Genomic DNA, 20,529 nt, shown 5'->3' on the forward strand with positions numbered 1-20,529 from the left:
ATTGTTGAAAACAAGTACTTAATTTTTAACAAAATTTTAAGCAATTGTTATTAATATTCAATCATTTTGTACATTTCTTTCAAATTCTTAATATCAATGTAGATTATGGTGGCATTAAAGTGTATGCATAATGTTGATAATGGATATTGAATTCATGTTACAAACTGTTTCAAAGGTGTGACCTCTGACAGAAAAAGAACACATCATAGATACCAATTTTTTATTAAAGATTTTATTAAAACCAAGTCTTTACAACATATTGAAAAATGTAATGTTCCACAGTCAAATATGTAAGAAAAAAACTCTATATGTAATTAATAGCACATAAATTTAAGAACAAAATTAAAATTACACTAATCTTTCTATTCATATAGACATAGATAAATATCTATCCATATAACAGATCTATAGATCTATAGCATATACATCATATAATAGACCTATATATCTAGATAGATATGTTTATATCACAAATTCACGTTGATGACCTGGAATACCTGAGTTTTTAAGTTGTTGGTTTTCCAGACAGTGCAAAATCAATTGTCATCCACTCTATAAAGGGCACAGCCAATCCAGAAAAAAACAACTTTGGTTGATAGACGCTGTCTCTCAAAGATCAAACAGGAGTCTTTGATAGGATTAAATTTTATCTTCAGAGTCTTCTTCCAAAGGGAGGTCAGTCTGTGATGAGAGGAATGATTCCCACGTAGCAAGGCACTGTGTAACAGAAACGCCATGAGAGGGATCAGCTGTAGTTGTTGTCCAGTATTGAAATGATTAATAATGCATCCCAGTACACACATTCCTACAGCAATCTGCCCTACTTCCCCTGTCAGCTTGAGAGTAGCTGTCATTTCTTAGATATTTTAATCTCCCCCTCCTGTGTGTGTGTGTGTGTGTGGTGTGTACATTTTACACAGATGTAGACATTTTCATTGTGCTTCCACAGAGGCCATTGGCTGTCTTCTTTAATTGCTCTCTATATTGCTTTTTGAGACAAGATCTCTCATTGAACATGGCCTTCACTAACTTGGTTTGACTATGTGGCCAGCAGACACCATAGATTCTTCATTCTCCACCTGTCTAGCACTGGGATGACAGATGTGTGTCTCTGCTCCAGGCTTTTTAGGTGGGCTGTCTTGGGTGTGCATGCTTGTGCAGCAAGCTCTTTACCAATTGAACCATCTTCCCAGCCTGGTATTCTAATTCTTAATGAGAGCTACTATTACCAAATAAGAGGAAAACACATCAAAGGCTGAAAGAAGAGCTTGCTAAAACAATCCATTGCTATCCCCACTGACAGAAGAGAAAAGGGAGCTCAGATTTACTCACTCGGACCTGAAAAGGCGCACACTGACATCTAGACCCGGTGATGACGCAAAAAAGTTTAGGTGCCTTAGGCTTTCATGACATTAGGTATGAGGCATGTATGTTTGCAACACTGCATACACTTCATGCACACTGCCTAGTATGAGAGAGTTCTGAAAAAGCTATCTGTTAATTTATTATGTGCTGGGACTGGGTGGTGAGACTCAATATTTAATGGTTAAAACACCATTAAAATTATGGAACAAATAAATACATATAGCACACCAACAACAGGGGGAAAATAAATCATATAAAAGTGTCTATTAATCCCCCAGAGCCAGAAAGAAAAGGGAAATAATGAGATGAATAAAAAATAACAGAAAGGCAACACACTCAAACTTAATCCTGTCAATAGTCAATTTAAATGTCTATAGAGTACACATCTCAATGAAGGGGATAAATTGTGAACAGAAAACTAAGACTCACCTGTACTTTATATAAATTTCTTTTAAGTATTTAAAAAATAATGGCAAAATGAAAAATGACATGTGTGTGTGCACAAAACACACGTCAAAAGAAAAATAATAATACTACATTAGTATTAAAGACTTCAGAAAAAAAGATCCTTATCAAGATAAGGATGATCTATTACAGCAGTAAATCTGGAAATTCAAGATACATTAAACAAAAACAGAGCAATACAAGAAGGGCAAACATATTTATGATTTGTTTTGAGGTCATCTTATGTGTAACGTGTAGAGAGAAAAACATTGACAAAAACTTGAAGCACATGATCAATTAACTTAGCCTAATGCATATCTAAAGAACAAAACCAGAAAACACATCTTTCATGCACTACATTCTGGAACATGAGAAATCTCAATAGGCTAGTGTGGTGGCACATGCCTGTAATTCCAACACACAGGAGACTGAGGCTTGAGAACTGCGATTTGTTTGTCCAGGCTGCATAGTGAGTTTCAGGCCAGTCTAGGCTACTGAATTAGGCCCTATCTCAAATAATATTTATACATACAAGATTCAAGCCACATGAATTATGACCTCTGAATACTGTGGAATTTAATTAGAAATGAGTAAGAGAAGCAACCATGAAAGCCCCCCAAGTATTTGCAATCTAAATAGGAGAATTTTAAATACTGCTGGACCACAGAGGAAACCAAAAGTGAAATAATGAAGTGTTTTAACTGAATGAAAAAGAAATCACAATATATCAAAAACTTCTACATACCACTAAATACCACTAAGGGAGCAAACAGAGAAATTCTAATTGCCTCCATTAGAGAAGAAAAGGTCTCCAATCAATGCATTTAATTTCTACTTTAAAAACCAAAAAAGCAAGAGCAAAGTAGCTGACAGCAAACATATTAAAGCCAAAGTAAGCAGCAGTGTGTGCATGTATGTTCATGTGCATGTTTGTGTGGGTAAATCAGAGCAGGAATCCATAAAAGACAATGGGAAAAAACAGAGGAGAAACAATGGCACTAAATGTCGAATCTTTGAGAAGATTAGTAATGCTATTAAAGTGCCTTACTAATCACGAAAAAGGAAGATGGTACAGAGTTATAGAACTTAGTGGTACAACAATTGCCTAGCATACACAAGGTCCTAGGTTCAATCCCCCACACTGGGACAAGGACAAAGGAAATATGAGAAGAGTTATCAGGAGGGAGAGACATCAGCTCAGATGCCTCTGACTTCAAGAAGGCAACAGTACAAGCTTTGTGCCTTGGCCCTTGAAATCCAGATGAAATGGAACAATGGCCAATTACTCAAAAGGCAAAAAATCACCAAAGCAACTGCAAGAGAAAAAAAGATAACCCAAAGGAATTCAAACTGAAAGTTAATTTTCACCCTGAAAATAATTCAGTGGTGAATTCCATGAAAAGTTTAAAGACATCATACCAGTTCTGTACAAATACAAATAGAATAGAAGACACAGGAGAGCTTTCTAGGTCACTCAAATCAAAGACACTGTAGAAGAAAACTAGACTGATTTTAATCAGAAAAACAGACACAAAAATTCTAAAAAAAAAAAAAATAGAAAAAAGAAGTCAGAAATCTCATCAAAGATTTATATGTAATATACAAATGGATTTTATTCATGAAATGAAGGTTCAACATCACTGTCCACATTAAACACAGAATCATCTCAACAGATTCTGAAGAGCATTTGTCAAATTTCAAATTCATCCATTCCCAATTAAGACAACAATTTCCAGCAAACTGAGAATAGATGAGAATTCTATATATTGAGAAGGAAAATCTGTAAAAACAAAACCCTATAGTTTATCTCTTATGCAGATATACAACAAATATTGGTTATTTAAGAATATATTCTTTCTTCTTGACGTACACTCAAGTTTCAGGTCTGTTTCACCAAATGTAAGTAAAAAATGACAGAAGAACACAATGAGAAGTCTGAGCCACAACCTGGCACACAGGCTGGGAGAGGCACCTTTCCTGCAAACCTTTTGGTTGCACTCTTGCCCCTCCTCTGGGAGGTCACCCATAACCAGCAGCTATTAACCCTGCAGGGCCATCCAAAGCATTTACTGCTTTCAGATAAATAGCATATCTTTTTTGACAACTCAGCCCAAACTACCACTTAAATAAACTGACCATCCCCCAGGTAAAAGTCACAATGAAATTCCAAGCAGCTTTTTTTGTTTAGAATTCACATCAAATAAAGACTCTGAATGGTACCAAGAATGGCACTGGTCCTTGCTGTGGATATCGATCTTTCTGTACGCTGTGAAGGTGTTGCTCTGATTGACTGATAAACAAAATGCTGACTGGCCAACAGCCAGGCAGGAAGTATAGTGTAGGCAGGATAAGGAGAGAGGACAACTGTAGGAAGTGGAAGGCTGAGTCAGGAGATGCTGCCAGCCTCCGCCATGAGAAGCAAGAGTAAAGTACCCGTAAGCCACAAGCCACGTGACAATGTAGAGATGAATAGAAATGGATTAATTTAAGATATAAGAACTAGATAGCAAGAAGCCTGCCACGGCCACACAGTTTATAAGTAATATAAGTCTCTGTGTGTTTATTTGGGTCTGAGCGGGACTGGAGAAAACTCCAGCTACCGGTCCTCAACCAAATTCTCTCTTTTTTCACTGTCATATTGTACTTCAACTAAGCTAGTTTAATAAAGGTTGTGACATGCTAGCCACCCTCTATGCCAGTTAGTATGGTGAACCAACATTCATTTATAAAGTACTAAGGCTATTGAAACATGGTAAAGAGACATTAGCTATTGAGTAATTTCCTCGCCATCCTCCAACTGGGAGCAGAGAAAAGATGTTATGCATTTTGTTTACTGGAAATCACAGAACAACTTCTATAGGATAACATATAATCAACTAGATACATTGTTACGAGTACACAGAAGGCATTAAAATGGTTCTTTTATAAATCATAGGGCTTTTTTGTGCACAATTACTATCATCGACTCTAATTTACAAGTGAGGAAACTGAGGCTCATATAACCTAGGTACATTTAAAGCATTGTAAATAACCTGGGTACCATAGCTAATGTTTATTTATCAATATGTAAAGAATAACAGATCTCCTATATCACCACAGGGGTACATTTAATATGTCATTGGCAAACATGACGTCTCTCTTTTACACAGTGGAAGAAGGACTATTTGGGGAGGAGAAGTGTACAAGAAAATACAGGAGGTATCAGGGTGACCAGATTTTAGGAAAAGGATATGTATGAAATCTGTGTATATGGAAGCTGATTCTCTATTTATCTCATGACCATGCTCTACTTCCAGTAGTAGACATGCCCTTTGAAGATGATGGAGTCTAGATACATTGGGCACTCGGCTAGTGCTCAATGAAAACAGAGGGCTACACAGAGGGAGCACATTGAAAAACCAAAGCCAACATGCTGGTCAACATAAAAGCTGTTCTACCCTTTTCCTTGTAAACTAGTTTCCTGTTGCTGTGTAGTTTCTAAACGCGAAGTTTTGTCCTTCTGTCCTCTGGCCTCATTTCTGGTCTCAGGTTTATGTTCAAGGAACATTTGGGATCTGTAAAGTTAAGGATTTGATTTTGAACTATGTAACTCAAGATGCCACTCAGTCTCTTCAGGGGCTTTTAAAATTCTTCTAAATTGTTTTTTATTACACTTATTAATTGAACTATTTAATTGTGTGTGTCAGTGTGTGGTGCACATGAGACAGCATGTGTTTGGAAGGTGATAGAATTCCTTGCCACTCCCCCATGACCTCACATGAGCTGGCAAGCTGCCTGGTCATCCCGGGGCCTTACATCCTACATAATCTGTGCTCTGGGTGATCACGTAATTTGCCCCAGCGTGATCATGTAATCTATGCACATATGTGGCACAGCTATGAAAACCCATATGCGCAGGTGCAGGGGAATCCAAAAACGTGGGTGCCACGTACCCCTCCCCTCTCTTCCTGCATGATCATTCTGATCATTCCCATAGGCCTAAGCACCCCCTTCTGCTCCCTTTCCTAATAAACTCTTAGAGTGTGTTTTGTTGTATCTCCTGGCTTTTCTTGCATGGTAAACAGCGCCGCCTAATAAATAAGAGAGGGCACAGGAAAACTTGTGGGAACTGGTTTTCTCTTTGGTTCCTGGCTTGGTGGCAAGTGCTTTTCTGTGCTGAGTCATCTTGCTGGCCCTTTTTTAGAATCTCTGTGTCAGCTGTTTTCCTATGAATAAATGCTTTTAGTAAACTGCTCCTTCCCGTTCATGTGGGGGTAATGTTCACTTGAGTTATCTGATGACTGGCACATATATCATGCCAATCTATATCTCTTTTTAAAAGCAATAAAAAGGGGGCAAGATGGCTCAGCTGGTAAAGAGGCTTGCTGCTGGCCTGTCAAACCGAGTCTATTCCCAAGAACAGTGGTTCTCAGTCTTCCTAATGCCATGACCCTTTAATACAGTTCTTCATGACCCCTGACCATAAAGTTCTTTTCGCTGCTACTTCATAACTGTAATTTTGCTACTGCTATGAGCCATAATGTAAATATTTTTGGAGACAGAGGGTTGCCAAAGGGGTCAGGACCCGCAAGTTGAGAACTGCTGCCTTAGATCTACCTGGTAGAAGGAAATAACCAACTAATGCAAGCTGTCTATCCACTGACCTCCACGTGCCGGCTACAGCATGTGTGCCCACACACATGTACACAGTCAAACAGTAGACAAATAAATAAATGTAATAAAAGCTTGAAAAGCTGACGTCTAACACTGTTCATTTCTAGTTACTCTTCCTTGCTTTGCCTGAAACCAGAGAACCTTAGCAAGACCTTGAGCAATGGACAGTCCACACAACACAGTTATCAACTTAGGACAGTGCACATCTGCTGTGCTCAGCATTGGGACAGCTGAAAACCATTAAGGATAAAGTTACCAAAATCTCAAAATCTAGATACACTTGCTTTTAATTTAGCTTTTTTAAATAAGGTATTTCTATCTATTTGGCCTTGAATTGTAATTAAGCATTTACTGTTTCTTTTTTTCTTTTTTTTAATCATTACTATCAATGAAGCTAGTGTTTCTATAAATCAGAGTGAGGGTAAAAATAAATTAAAAATGGTATTAATCACAGGCATCCTCACTGACCTAGTCTTTGTAGTATCAGACAGCCTAATCAAGTTTAGTTTCTTAGGCAACCATGGGACTCCAACCACAGGGCTCTACTTTCATTTGAATACTGCGTCACCATTTTCCACATTTTATTTTATGTAATCATCTTCTGATGGAATCAGATAATCCTATTTTAGTTAAGAGAATGAATTTGGGGGCTACATGGCTCAGAGAATTAGGTGTTTGCCATGCTAGCCAGGTGACCCGAGTTGGATCCCCAGCGCCTAAGGCGGAAGGAGAGAACCGGCTCCATGAAGTTGTCCTGTAACTCCCCAGGCATGCCACGATATGTGCACACCTTCACACACACACAATAAACATTTAAAAAACAAAACAAGCAGGGAGGAGGGGAGAGGGGGCACACCTTTAATTCCAGCACTCTGGAAGGAGGAAGATGCAAGTGGATCTCTGTGAGTTCAGGCCAGCCTCGTCTACATAGTGAATTCTAGTACAGCTAGAGCTACACACAGAGAAACCCTGTCTCGAAAAACCAAAACAAACCAAACAAAACAACACTGAACCAAACCTAAAAAACAAAACAAAACAACAAAACCAAAACCAAAACCAAAAAAAACCCTAATTCATAGAATATGTACTGTTTCTTCCCACAAGAGCACAATGAATGATTCACCCCATGGAAGGCTAAGTAAGGTGGTGGATGTGTGTTAGCCAGGATGGGGCAGAACTGAAAAGGAGGTTCACCACAAATCTTCTCTAACTGAAAATCCAGCAAGCATTCTCTCCAGGTGGCTCTATCCTGTAGCCAAAGGGCAAACAGCTCTCTAAGAGCAGAGATGTCTGAAAGCCTGAAGCTGGGCAAAGGAGCCAGACCTGTGGACACATACCACAGAAAATATACCCCGTTTCTACATATTCACTTCAAACCTTCTCAAATATACGAAGATGAGATGCTAGGAAAACTAAGCTTCAATTCCAAAAGTAACTTTGAGTTTTGAAAGTAATCCTCCTGGTGCTTCAGCAGAGATGGTGATGACATTTTGCTACTAGAACAGGCAAATGTCTCCTTAGTTCCCAAGTGCATAATAGTCCCACAAACAGATGTGATCAGGGTTTCTAAAGAGTCAGTGTGATGGCAATGTTCCCGTAGACACAACAGCTTTCCATGGAAGTGTCCACATTTAGGAGCTGGTATTGTACTGTGTCACCTTTGTGGAATGTGAGGCGGTCTACTGCGACTCTCTGCTTCCCTTGGCTTATTCATCAACATATAAAATAAATGGGTTTCCACTAAAATGGAAGGTTTCAGAGGCTGACTGTGGCTGACAAGAAGTTGGCAAATGAAATTACATATGATTTACAATTTCGTCTAGTTCTGCTTGCCTAGAGCCATTATGAAATATGGTGATCATAAAAATTTAAACATTCCCTCAAGTATTTGGTATTTGCAAGATAATTACCATCGTACAGTTTCCAAAAGTAAGATCCACAGGCACATGAGGAATCTTTTCAATCTTCTCCGTATCTGCTGCTACTACTGTTAGCCTACATGCGCTGAGTACTTACTACCTGGTAGACACGGAGTCTGGTGTTTTTCATTAATTCATTTAACAGCTCTGAAGTCTGTTTTCCATATTGTAGTTTTAGGCTCAAGTAAAATGAATAGTTTAGGAGACATACTAGTCAGGCCTGGTGATACAAGACTGTAATATCAGCTAGTTGGGAATCTGAGGCAGGGGGATTGCAACTTCAAAGCAAGTATGGACTACAGAGTGAGTTCAAGGGCAGGCTAGGCAAGCCAGTGAGTCTCTGTTCCAAAATAAAATATGTGAATATTCTGAATATGTTGCTCAGTGATAGAACATTTGCGTAGCATATGAAAGGCTCTGGCAGTCCCCAGTACTGACAGAAAAAGAAAAAGAAAAAGATAAAGATAAAAAGGAAGACAAGAAACGGAGAGGGGAAGGGAACTTCACTTCTGTAGTCTGAATCCAGATTCTGGGAATTATCTGCCAAGTGTTAATTTTAGAAGTATCCCTAACTGTAGAATCCCAGGAGGTACATGCTACTTTTCTACAATTACAATGTAAGCTGCATGTTCAGCTTAACCACTGCAAGGGTTAACGTAAAAAGACTCATTAGCTACAGACGCCATCTTGTGGCCCACTTATTTATTATTCCATAGTAGTCTATGGATCTCTAACTCCCAATCAGATAAAGACAGAAGGTGCTGCAGGTATCACTCATTCCACTTCACTTATTGTTACACATGGGTTACTAGGGTGTTGAGAGGTCTAATATGTTAATAATCTTTGTGGGATAAACTAATCCCAGGGCCTGAATTTGCATTCATAGTCTTCCCATTCATGTACTCTTTACATTCTACATTCTATTGTTGCTTTGGATACAACCAGCCAATCGACGGGGCTCATCAGCTTAAATGTGAGCATTCCAAGCTTATCTTTTCAAGCTCAATTTGTTTAACCATCTATTGAACCTAAAGATAATTACATTGAACACATTTATCTTTCTTTCATTATACAGATGATCAAAGCACAACTATGGTATTTTGGTATTTTAAAGCATTTCCCATGTCTTCTTCTTTCACTCTCCTAGAAGTTTATGGTATTTGTGTGAATACCTGCCTACATGTATACATGTATGTGTGTGTGTGTGTGCGTGCCTTCATGTGTATGTGTGTGTGCATGTGCATGTGTGTAGTGGGGACACAAGCATAGGAGATTAACACTTTCCACTGATGTATGAGCACCAACAGAGTATGATTAGGATTTTAAAATCAGCTAGCAGCATGCTGACACCCAATTCTAAATTTTTCATTAGTAAACTCCCTTCTTTAAAATATATCCTGTATATATCCTCTGTATGTTTTAAAGCATGTATTCCTTTCTAATCTCTTGCTATGAAATCTCTAAATAACTTAGCTTCAGAAGGCATCCCTAGTTTTAAGGATGGGAAGAGGCAGATGCCCATGCTTTCCTTCCATTGTACACATAAGCTCATTTTCATTAGCATGGGAAACTGAGAAATAATTACATTACAGGCCATAAAGTAGTGGTGAGACCATTTTAATAGAAGTTTGAGACAGCAAAAACCTCCAAAATACCACAAATATTTACTAATTATATGAGACATAATAAAAACAAACAATGATTTTGACTATGACTTGGAATGTCTAATTTGGATAGAAATTATCATTACTTACTTTTTGTTAATTTTTAGATAGAATTTCACTTTATAACTCAATCCAGCCTGGAACTTACCGTGTAGGACAGGCTGGCCTCAGAGTCAAGCTGATTTTTCTGCTTCAACCTCCCAAAGTACTGTAATCATAGGCTTGTGCCACCACACCCAGCCATCCTTCAATATTAAATGTGGATTTCTTTGAGTTCATTTTATAACTCTTACTTCTTGGTTTATCCAAAACTTCTAGTGACCATTTTCCCACCTGATAAGGCAGTTTCCTGTTGTCTATGGAAGTTTTGTTCTATGATATTCCTCTATCATATTCCTTGTGGTGAATGGAGAGTATAATACTGTAATGGTCTCCACTGAGCAGCCCAAAATAGTTAAAAATAAAAATGAATCATCCACTGAAAATTGGGATCTATAGTCAATTATGAAGCTTCTTCTCAGACATAAAAACAGAATTTTTCAACAATCCAAGGTCATAAATCATCATTGTATTTCCTATTCTCTTGCTTCATCCATTCATATTGTATGCCTCCTGGTTTTATTTGAAATAAGAACTTATTGCTCAACAGGAAAATAATTTTCCATAATGTAGATGGTATAAATGATGAGAGGGATGACAGAGTTAATTATTAAACAATGAGTAATGCTGACTTTCTAAAAGAAATAGGAGAAAGCTCCTAAATATTCAATAGATGGCCATCACAGGGCACTGAGATGGCAAGAAGTAGCTTTTTCCCATTTGATGAACAACCACACTTAAGTAAATTGAATGGTCCATACAAAAATACTAGACTGAGCCTACATTTCCTAATCCAGATGTTTTGGCTTCTAGTGGGTGTCTTCCAGTGGCTAAGAGAGAAAACAATGAGGGTACAAGGACACAATGGATTAAAACATTTTAACTGGCATAAAAATGGCTAGGTTGAATACATTTCTAAGGCTCTGAGCCTCCTAAATAGGTGTGTTTGCTTTATAGTATCCTCCCACCCTTGCCAAACACACACACACACACACACACACACACACACACACACACACACACACACACACACACACACCAGGGAACTCTTCAATTCTATGGTGCATAATGAAGTTCTGAGATAGTCTTCCCAGTGACTAAGACACTGAACACTGAAAGCTGTTTCCTTGAGCAATTGATTTTGATACTATTCAAAAATTTGTCTTCCTGGGTCCAAAGGTATATGTCACATATTAGTAACTGTTAGGAGTTATGCTAGTAAAAACAAACAAACAACAAACAAACAAGGCACAAAAACCCCAAACCAAACAAACAAAAAACCAAACAAACAAAAAACCACTCTGATATGGATTCCAAATCCCTAGTTCTAGATCATTCTAGAATCTTCTAGCTCAGCTATGCTACAATCCTGCAGCTTGGTCCTGCAACCCTGACTGGGGCAGTGAGGGAATAAAGTAAGGACAGACACACAGACACATATATAGAAAAGCTGACATAAGATCAGGTGTGTGCACTCTGATAGAGTGGCATCTACTACCATAGCCTCTTGGAATCTTTGCATGTTTATTGTGTACAGTGAAGGGGAAAGGGTTAATTCATCCCAGCAAGAGATTGTGTAGGCAGCAAACACCTGGGAAGGAAGCAGCAGTTGCTAGTTTTTGTACACACTGGCCACTTGCTCGAACTCAATGCTCCTGCTCCATCACCAGGAAAGCTTTGCCATCCCTGTGAGTTTCACCTGGGGAAGGCTTTGGCACTCCCATGAGGCTGAGGGTCAAGCCCATGTCAACAATACCCATTCACTCAGGACTTCATTCACCCATGGCTTCCTACACTCCCTATAGCTTGACTTCATTTTAACAGTAATAACAGGAAGGCTGACTATAAAGAAGGTGCCTGTTGACTCAAATTCAGCCTGGGAGAGAGCCAATATATAAAGACACTTAATGATCCAATATAGGCCATCTACAAAACCTCTGTCCCAAGATTTTAAAAGAAATTGCAAACACTGCCTGCATTCTTTAGGCTCAAAATCACAGGAAAAATCTCTACACGAGTAAAGTTTCTGCCATGTCTACCCTTGCCTTTCCAAGGTGATTCATACTGAGAATTGAGTGTATGCTACTCATACAAATGACAGAGGGCATTAACTGGAAACAGGTGACAGCAGTTCCAAGTTTCTGGAGTTAATATTCATAGTCATCTAGGAAGGAAACAAGGGGAGGTTTGGGGGAAGACCCATCATCTTCCCCCTAAGAGTAAGTTTGGAATTAAGGGCTTCAGTTGAGGTTGTAACTCTGCTTTCCAGCCAGTAAAGGGCTCTCATAATACTCAGGAAGAAAATAATACATCCAGCCTTCTCTTTCTGTGGAATGGATAGTTTTTTTTTAATCTCTCCAAATATACCATCTTTTTTTTTTGTTTTATTTTATTTTGTTTTGTCTTTCGATGGGCAAATCCATTCTATTTCCATTTTCCTTTTTCTTGATGGAAAGGGCAGAAGCGGGACAGAGGCCAAGCAGCCATTTTCTCTTTCTATGGCAGTCTCCATCAGAGATTCCCTGTAATAATTTTATTAACAAATTAGGCCTTCATTTTCCGTAGTCCGAAGAGGCTCCACATACTTGACTCTGGTACTATTTGGAAATTTCCCAACTCTCCCTCCTTAAACCTCACTCTCTCTTGGAATGTGACCCATGGTACTCCCCATTCTTTTCTGGACTCATTCTTAAATGTATTCTGCTTTCATCCTCCTTTTCATGGTCCACAGTCCATGGTGCAACTGCATCTGATTCTTCATATGATCCACAGTCACACTTTAGAACTGCCCACTCTCTTAAGTCATAGTCTCTTTCAAGGTCTTTGACTTTCAAAGTGTAACTAACTTTTCTATAATTTTTCAAACCACTTTACTAAATTCTAGGGGAGATGAAAATGGCTAGTTTCCTTCCTCTGGTTTCTCCTTCTGGATTTGAAAATCACTTTATCCTTAGGTTAATGGCAGATAACAGTCCTCATTTGCTAGTCAGAATTAAATTCCATGAGACTGCTCTCCTTGCTCCTTTCACTAAAGTAATTTTTCTGATTTTTTTCCAGCTTCCAAAAGGATGAAATTTGGCAGGTATCTAGATAAGATTCTTTCCTAGGTAGCAATTTTATAATTATAATCAACATATTTTTACCTTGTATATTCAGAATTCTTGAGAGCCATCTTAACTCGGACCAGGGTGCTTTTCAGCATTTTTTCCCCACATCAGAAAAATGTGTCCAGTCTGTAGTGTAATGCCGATGTTAAAGCAACCCTTTGGCATTTCCCACTTTCCCAATGTAAGAAGGGATGCCTTCCAGAAATGAAAACGGAAAAGAACACTACGCTTGAAGAGCATTCAGGACCCTTGGAACCCATCTGTCCATTACTTAATTTGTAGGCCTGCTATAAAACTTAATTTAAATTTTTTTGCATAAGTTTTAAATGACTCATAAAGAACTAGGTTTGGATATTAGAAAAACTTCAGCAGCAGTACTTACTTGGATATAGATGTGCCCTTGTCAAAACATTTTTTTTCTATTTTCATTTACCTCCCAGAAAACACATTTCACCATAAATGCTTTCCTACTTCTGGATGTCCAAGTGGACCCAAATATTTGTGGTGCCCACTGAAAGCAGATTCCTTCTCCAGGTCTGTCCATTACAGTTCAACTGAATAGAACAAATTTAAATAAATGCCCATTAAAAATATTAGCACAAGCTATAGTGGTGTCTGCCTGTGATTCTATTACTTGAGGTTGAGGCAGGAGGATTGCCATAATTCTGAGGACAACTGAAGTTACAGAGTGAGTTCTGAGCCATCCTGAGCTACATAGCAAGATACTGTCTTAAAAAAAAAAAACCAACTGTAAGCTGTATCAGTCAAGTGAATATGCCCATTATTCTTTCATCACAAACTTTAACTGTATGAGCTAGATTTGAGCCTAGAATTGGCTCTATCGCAATGCTTACCACATGGCTTTGATAACAGAATCTTTTTTGTTATTGATTTTTTTAAGTCAGTATACAAAGGACTGGGTTTCATTATAACATTTTTGTACATATGTGCCATTGTACTTTGTTCTATTCTGTCCCCTCTCCACAGCTGTTCACCATATGTCCCCTGCCCTGCTCTGTCTCATTCCCTTTCTTCACTCAGATGATCCGCTACTTCAGATTCAAAGGTGCTTGCCACCATACCGGGCAATAATGGGATCTTAAGTAAATCATTTGACATGAGGAAAATGACATTCTAAAATAAGATACGATAATCTAGTGATTATAAATGTGGACTACTCATAACTGATAATAGTAGAGTCATTTCTTTTTTATTTATTTTAAAGTTAGTATATAAAATAATGAGTTTCCTTATATAGGATTTTCTTTGTCAATTTTCATTTCCATTGTCCTTACTTCTAATTGCCACATACCCTACTTCTCTGCCTCAGGTTTCCTGCCTGCATTTGAAATGCAGTAACCAGTGCTCTGGTTATTTAAAATTCATACTACCCAAATTTAAACAGCTAATATTCATAATTATCTTAAGAGTTTATTATTATTATTATTAAACAAGTGCTTAAATATTTCTGTCCCAGCCTTGCAAATAGTTTGGACTGCAGTTGTATGATGTCAGGTCCAAAGGGTATATACCCTTTCTTCCCAAAAGGGCAGGTCCACTGATTTGGTCCAGTATTGAGTCTAGGCTCAATTCAAGCTGGACTGTAGAAGGATTTCTGGCTGTTAGATAAAAGATAGCATTCCTCAGGAAATTGTGAAACAGGTTCACTTGCCCCTAGCAAAATGGACACATGGCTCTCCAGTGACATATATCTCTGTGGCACATATCAGCATATCCAAGTCCATGCTGGCATCCAGGTTCTCTCAGTCCTTATTCACAAGTACCTGTTCCTTGACTGTCTCCTCACATCCATGTGCCAGCATAACAATCTTAATAGTATTATTTATGATAGAAAAAAGATAACCAAATTTCAAGTATAAAGAATTATCTAATCCCATGATGATTTACAAATATGAAATTTATATTCATATTTACATGAAAATTATGACTATATTGAAAATTAATTAAAAAAACAACTGAAAAATATGAAAAAACAAATATATTCATTTTAATTATCAAGGCCTAAAATAAATAATGTATCCTGTGGGTACTTTAAGAAAGGGCCATATAAACATTTTTAATTAGTATGATAATCTTATGCTAGCAATATTTTTCTGTAATTATATTCAAATCTACTATTCTGTAGGAAATAGGGTTGTGAACCTTTATTTCTTCTTTACAGTAGGATAACTATTTAATTTGTATGTGTTTGTTTTCAGTAAGTATGCATTTTCCTTTTTCCTTTTAACTAGAACAATAGACTATAAAACAATGATTTTTATATACCAACTAGTAATACTAAAACAAACTTTGCAAAGGACTAAAGTGTATTTATTCATTTCACTTAATCATCACCTGTTTAACTCGACAAAAACCACCATTGCAAGTTCCCATTGCTGGGAGCTTGGGAGGGATGGTGTAGAGGTGGGGTTGGAGAGGAAGCCAAGGGAGCTGCTTCCTGTGACATTTAGAGCAGGGCTGACCATTACAGTCCTCAGCTGAGGGAAGCCTGGACGCGTATGAAGAGTGCCATGAGCGACAGCTGTTCTGGAACTCAGATCCCTTCACTAACTCCACCCCTCCGCACAACTTCAGGCACCTCTGGTGAAGTCCCTATTCTTTTTATTACTGTCAGGCTACCCTTGATGTATTAGAGACGAAGAAAGGAAAGGCATTCTGATGACAAAAGGGATTTCAACAGAGCGGTGAAGGAAATCACCGCTGCTTGTCGACTCCTTAGAAACAACAGTGATGTCCCTAGACTACTTTCCCACTCGAAAGGTCATTGTTCTGCTTTCTAGTTCGGGGCAAACCCAGAGCCATTCCAAAGCTACCTTGAAACTAACTGCACTGCCACAATGTCCCCAAAGAGTATGTAAGAGGAGATAGGAAGGCTAAGTAGATTCACTGATACTAAACTAAAGCGTTCCAAAGAATGCACTCTTCTCATCCATTGTTTCTCTCGAGGATCAAAGGCTTCTGAAACGTGCTCCACCTCTATAATAAGCATTGAGAGCAACCAAACACAAGGTCTTTTTTTTTACCTAGAGGGGAACAGTGAAAAACATCCACTCCCTTTATTTCCACATGCCATATTGTACTGTTTCAACATCCCTGTCACATTACCACATTAGCAAGATTTCCTGTGGATGCTGTTGTACAATCACGTCCTGTTTCACATCGCTTCAGTCAAGGACAGAGTGCCCACCTGGTGGCATTCCCATAATATTCCACCTCCTAGCGGTGTTCCTGTCATCTTAGTTTGTGTAAACACACTTCAGTGTTCTCAGAGCAGTGAAAGTGCCTGCAGACACACATTGTGCAGAACAGAGCCCCGAAGCAAACATATGCATGCCTGTACTAGCCAAGCTGGGTGTGGTTTCATGTAGGAAATAACGGAGTAACATTTTATGTATCCACTATTAGGCCAGAGTCAAATGTCTCTCACAAATTCATGAATGTAGGTGTGATATTTCAGAATGGCGATCACTACAGTCCGACTCAGACCCACTCCACATATGTACAATCTCATTTCCCTGTCTTTTGTTTTGATATTTAAATTTAAAGTTATACAAGCTGAGATCATCTCCCTTCACATGAGTAAATCCAAAGGCAGATGTGTGAACTCCGTTTTATCTTCTTCAATAGGAACGGACCCTTTGGGGATTTATCTAATATGTGAATGCTGAAGAAAAAGGAGGTATTTCTGTGAGAATGTGATTAAATTAAACGGATGAAAAGATCATGAAATACTTCATTTCTCCATATATCTGAGACAGTCTGAAGTTAACAGATAATAACACACAGCTGATCTTAAGGCCTTCACAGCTTTTCTACTAATTAAGACTTCTTGATTATTTAAGGACGCCAACTTCCCTTTCCCACATTGGTAGACTGAAGTGCCAGATATGTTGAACGTTGTCACTGAGAAAACAACAACAAATGTCCTGAGCAGGGTCTTTTTAAGTTATCCTAACAAAACCCAGTAATTCTCCCAAATAATGCTACTCAGTGAGACCCTGTCTCAAAATGGAAGCAAACAAACAAAAGAAAATCCAAACTTGGAAAATTCAACAGACTTTACCTTTAAAAAGTTAGTTGTATTTGTCATATTTAATATCTTAATATATTTATGCTTCACAATAGTAATCATTTTTATTACATATTGTCATTTTCAAGACATTTTCTTTTTTTAAAAAAATTTCTATTTTTAATTGTATGCCTCTGTGTGTGTGTGTGTGTGTGTGTGTGTGTGTGTGTGTGTATGTGCATGAACACATGTACTCATGCAGCCAGAAGAGGGGCATTGGATGTCCTGGAGGTGGATCCACAGGCAGCTGTGAGTGGCCTGACATGGGTATTGGGGGCTGAACTCATGTTCTCTGCAAGAAAAAGACATATTCCTAACTTCTGAGCACTTGTCCAACTCCACAACTCATGCTCAGATGCACTATCTCAGCAGATTGTCACTAAGAGTCCATAACGTAAATATGCCCAGGTTGGAACACAAAGGAGAAGTCATGAACACTACAGACTTAAACAGTTGTGATGCTGATGCCTTATACGGATAAAAAAAATATTAAGGATAAATACTTCATATCATTCAAACCTGAGGTTTACAGACATTTTCAGATATTTGAATTGCTTAAAGGGTATGTATGCCAGATCAATAATAAGGAGAGAGATGATATATATCTTTAGATAAAAATACAATGGCCTCCTTAGAAGGAATGAGGAGACTAAACTTATACTCATCTTTAACTCAATATTACCTTTACTTCCACCAACAAGACAAATGATTTAAATATGTCTCTCACTTCTACATTTTTGTTCACGGGTTTGTGGAACCTGTACCTTGATTTCTCACATCTTGATGTGGAGGTGTCTTATTCAACATTCAGAGCTCAGCTTCAACCTATTCTCTGAGGATCATCCCATCCTTATATTAGGGTTCTCCCTGCAATGACTTTCTGTACTAGAACATGAATTGCAATTTTTAGGATCCCTTGTTTTAACCATTTCCTATATTAACTCTAAGTCCATGGGAAAAGGACTGTGTTATGTCCGTTCTTCGGGGTTCCTGAATAATGAATGTTTGGTTGACAGTAAGTGCTCATTTAATTCTCATTTTATGAAAATATCCATATTAGTTCATCTTTCAAAACAGATAACTTTTAAATTGAAAGTACTTTAAAAATGATAATTATTGCAGGTATATAGCATAAATTTCTTAACCTATCACTTTCATATACTTGTTATTTTTGTTAGAGGTAATGGTAGAGACCTAAATTTTAAATATTCTTCCAGGAAAGTATGTTTAGACTATGTGGGGGTGGAAAAGTGATAACATTATGAAATTCATTTGAGAAAGTAACTTCTTTGAGGAATAGTTAGTTGCAAACTTAAAAAGGATTATTCAAAAAGAAAAATGCTAACTAAGCACCACCACACCTTCCCCCAAATACCTGGTTCTCTGGCATAGATGCATAGAACAGTTGCTTTTCCCACGCTGCTTTTTTAGCTATGGGATAGCACAAACAAAGGCTTCAGGGGCAGCCTGGACTGATTTTGTTCTCCTAAGGTCTGCTCCTTTTCTTCCTTTGTAAGTTCTTTATGAGATAGACACAGAAAAGGGGAAACTAAACAAACCATCAGGAACATTCCACCCTCTTGAGGAATGCAAATCCTTCCAGAATAATCAATGGTGTGTGTGTGTGTGTGTGTGTGTGTGTGTGTGGGGAGGGGACGACAAGCCAGTAGGAAGTCACCAAGGAGGCTTTGGATTGTGGCGGTGACTCTTTCAATGGGGCAGGTAGACAGTCAAGAGCATCCCATTTATTAACCAGGAAGCACAGCTTACCTGTTCATAGTAGCGGATGTTCTCCTCGGCTGTGTCTGTAAACGCTGACTTGAGATCATTTCGCATGTTCTGCTTCCACCTTTCCCAGTCTGCTTTCAGGGCATTGTTAGCACATTCCACTTTGTCTTCAAGTTTTCCGATGTCTTCTGTAAGCTGAAGCAGGCCACAGAGAAAGGTAAGTTGAAGTGTGTGGTCTCACCCCATGGAGAATTCACTGAGTCCACATAGACTGACCATTACATTAAGAAAGTAAAAAAAAAAAAAAAAAAAAAAAAAAAAAAAAAAAAAAACCAGCAACTGTTTGGGGTGGGGAAGTCATCAGAACTGACCATGCATAGTAGCTAAAATTGGAAAGCACACTGCATTCAGTAGACACTGTTGAATGGTTCTAAGGTCTGCCACACGAGCAGTTTGGATAAGATCTCAAACCCTGTGCTTCAATTTCACTCTTTACAAAACAAAGAAAACTGAATAGAACACCTCTGGAAAAGAATTATACTCATACTCTCATGATCACTATCATTAATGGTGATACTACTTACGTTTATGTTAAAAGATACTGGGCTTCTTCCTTCACTTTACCTTTTCAGGTCTGGCTTGAAATTTTTAATTATTTTTTACCAGCCACAGAGATTATGTTTTCAAATATGCAGATAACTTACACAGTTTTTCTTAGGTAACTGGATGTCTTAGTTTGGGGTTACTGTTTCTGTAAGGAAACATTGTAAGCAAAAAGCAAGTTGGGGGAGGAAAGGGTTTATTTGGCTTACAATTCCACACTGTAGTTCATCACTGAAGGGAGTCAGGACAGGGACTCAAGCAGCGTAGGAACCTGGAGGCAGGAGCTGGTGCAGAGGCCATGGAGGGGTGCTGCTTACTGGTTTGCTCACCATACCTTACTCAGCCTGTTTTCTTATAGAAGCCAGGTCCACCCCCAGGGTTGGCACCACCCATAATGGGTTGGGCCCTCCCCCATCAATCACTAATGTTCTACTGGAGCTTATGAATAAACTTTCCCAATCAAGGGTCTCTCCTTTCAGATAACTCTAGCATGTGTCAAGTTGACATAAAAATATCTAGCACACTGGACACTCAAGCAAGTTTACAATCTCAAGATGTCTGACCTCGAGTCCATCCTTGATTAAACAGGCTTACTGTGATCTTTACATTTTTCTTCCTCGTCCCTACCAAACTTGGAGCATGATGACATTGGTTTAGTCTTTAGATTAAGCACACTGAGACATATTTCACATATGTATGGTTTGTTAATAAACTCAGAATAATTTATTAAGTGTCCTGTCTGTGCCAGGCATGCCTCTGGGACTAGAAGACTCAGCAGTGAAGATATTAGACAAAACTTTTCGCTTTTCCTAGAGTTTATTTTCTCCTGGGGAGAGACAAACTATAAGCAAAATAAA

At 38.3% G+C, this 20,529-nt stretch overlaps 1 protein-coding gene across 1 annotated transcript in view; it reads right to left on the reverse strand.

The window, feature by feature from the left end:
* Positions 1-225: 225 nt before the first annotated feature.
* Snx7 (sorting nexin 7) overlaps positions 226-20,529 on the reverse strand; it is a 79,736-nt gene continuing 59,432 nt past the window's right edge. Inside the window, exons 8-9 of the mRNA XM_006977839.4 lie at positions 19,112-19,264; positions 226-717 (exon numbers count right to left, since the gene is read on the reverse strand). Of these exons, the coding sequence (XP_006977901.1) occupies positions 640-717; positions 19,112-19,264 (231 nt within the window). The 3' untranslated portion in view covers positions 226-639. The remainder of the gene's footprint in view (positions 718-19,111; positions 19,265-20,529) is intronic.

This window comes from Peromyscus maniculatus, chromosome 6 (assembly GCF_049852395.1).
Source record: "Peromyscus maniculatus bairdii isolate BWxNUB_F1_BW_parent chromosome 6, HU_Pman_BW_mat_3.1, whole genome shotgun sequence".
Taxonomy (NCBI): Eukaryota; Metazoa; Chordata; class Mammalia; order Rodentia; family Cricetidae; genus Peromyscus; species Peromyscus maniculatus.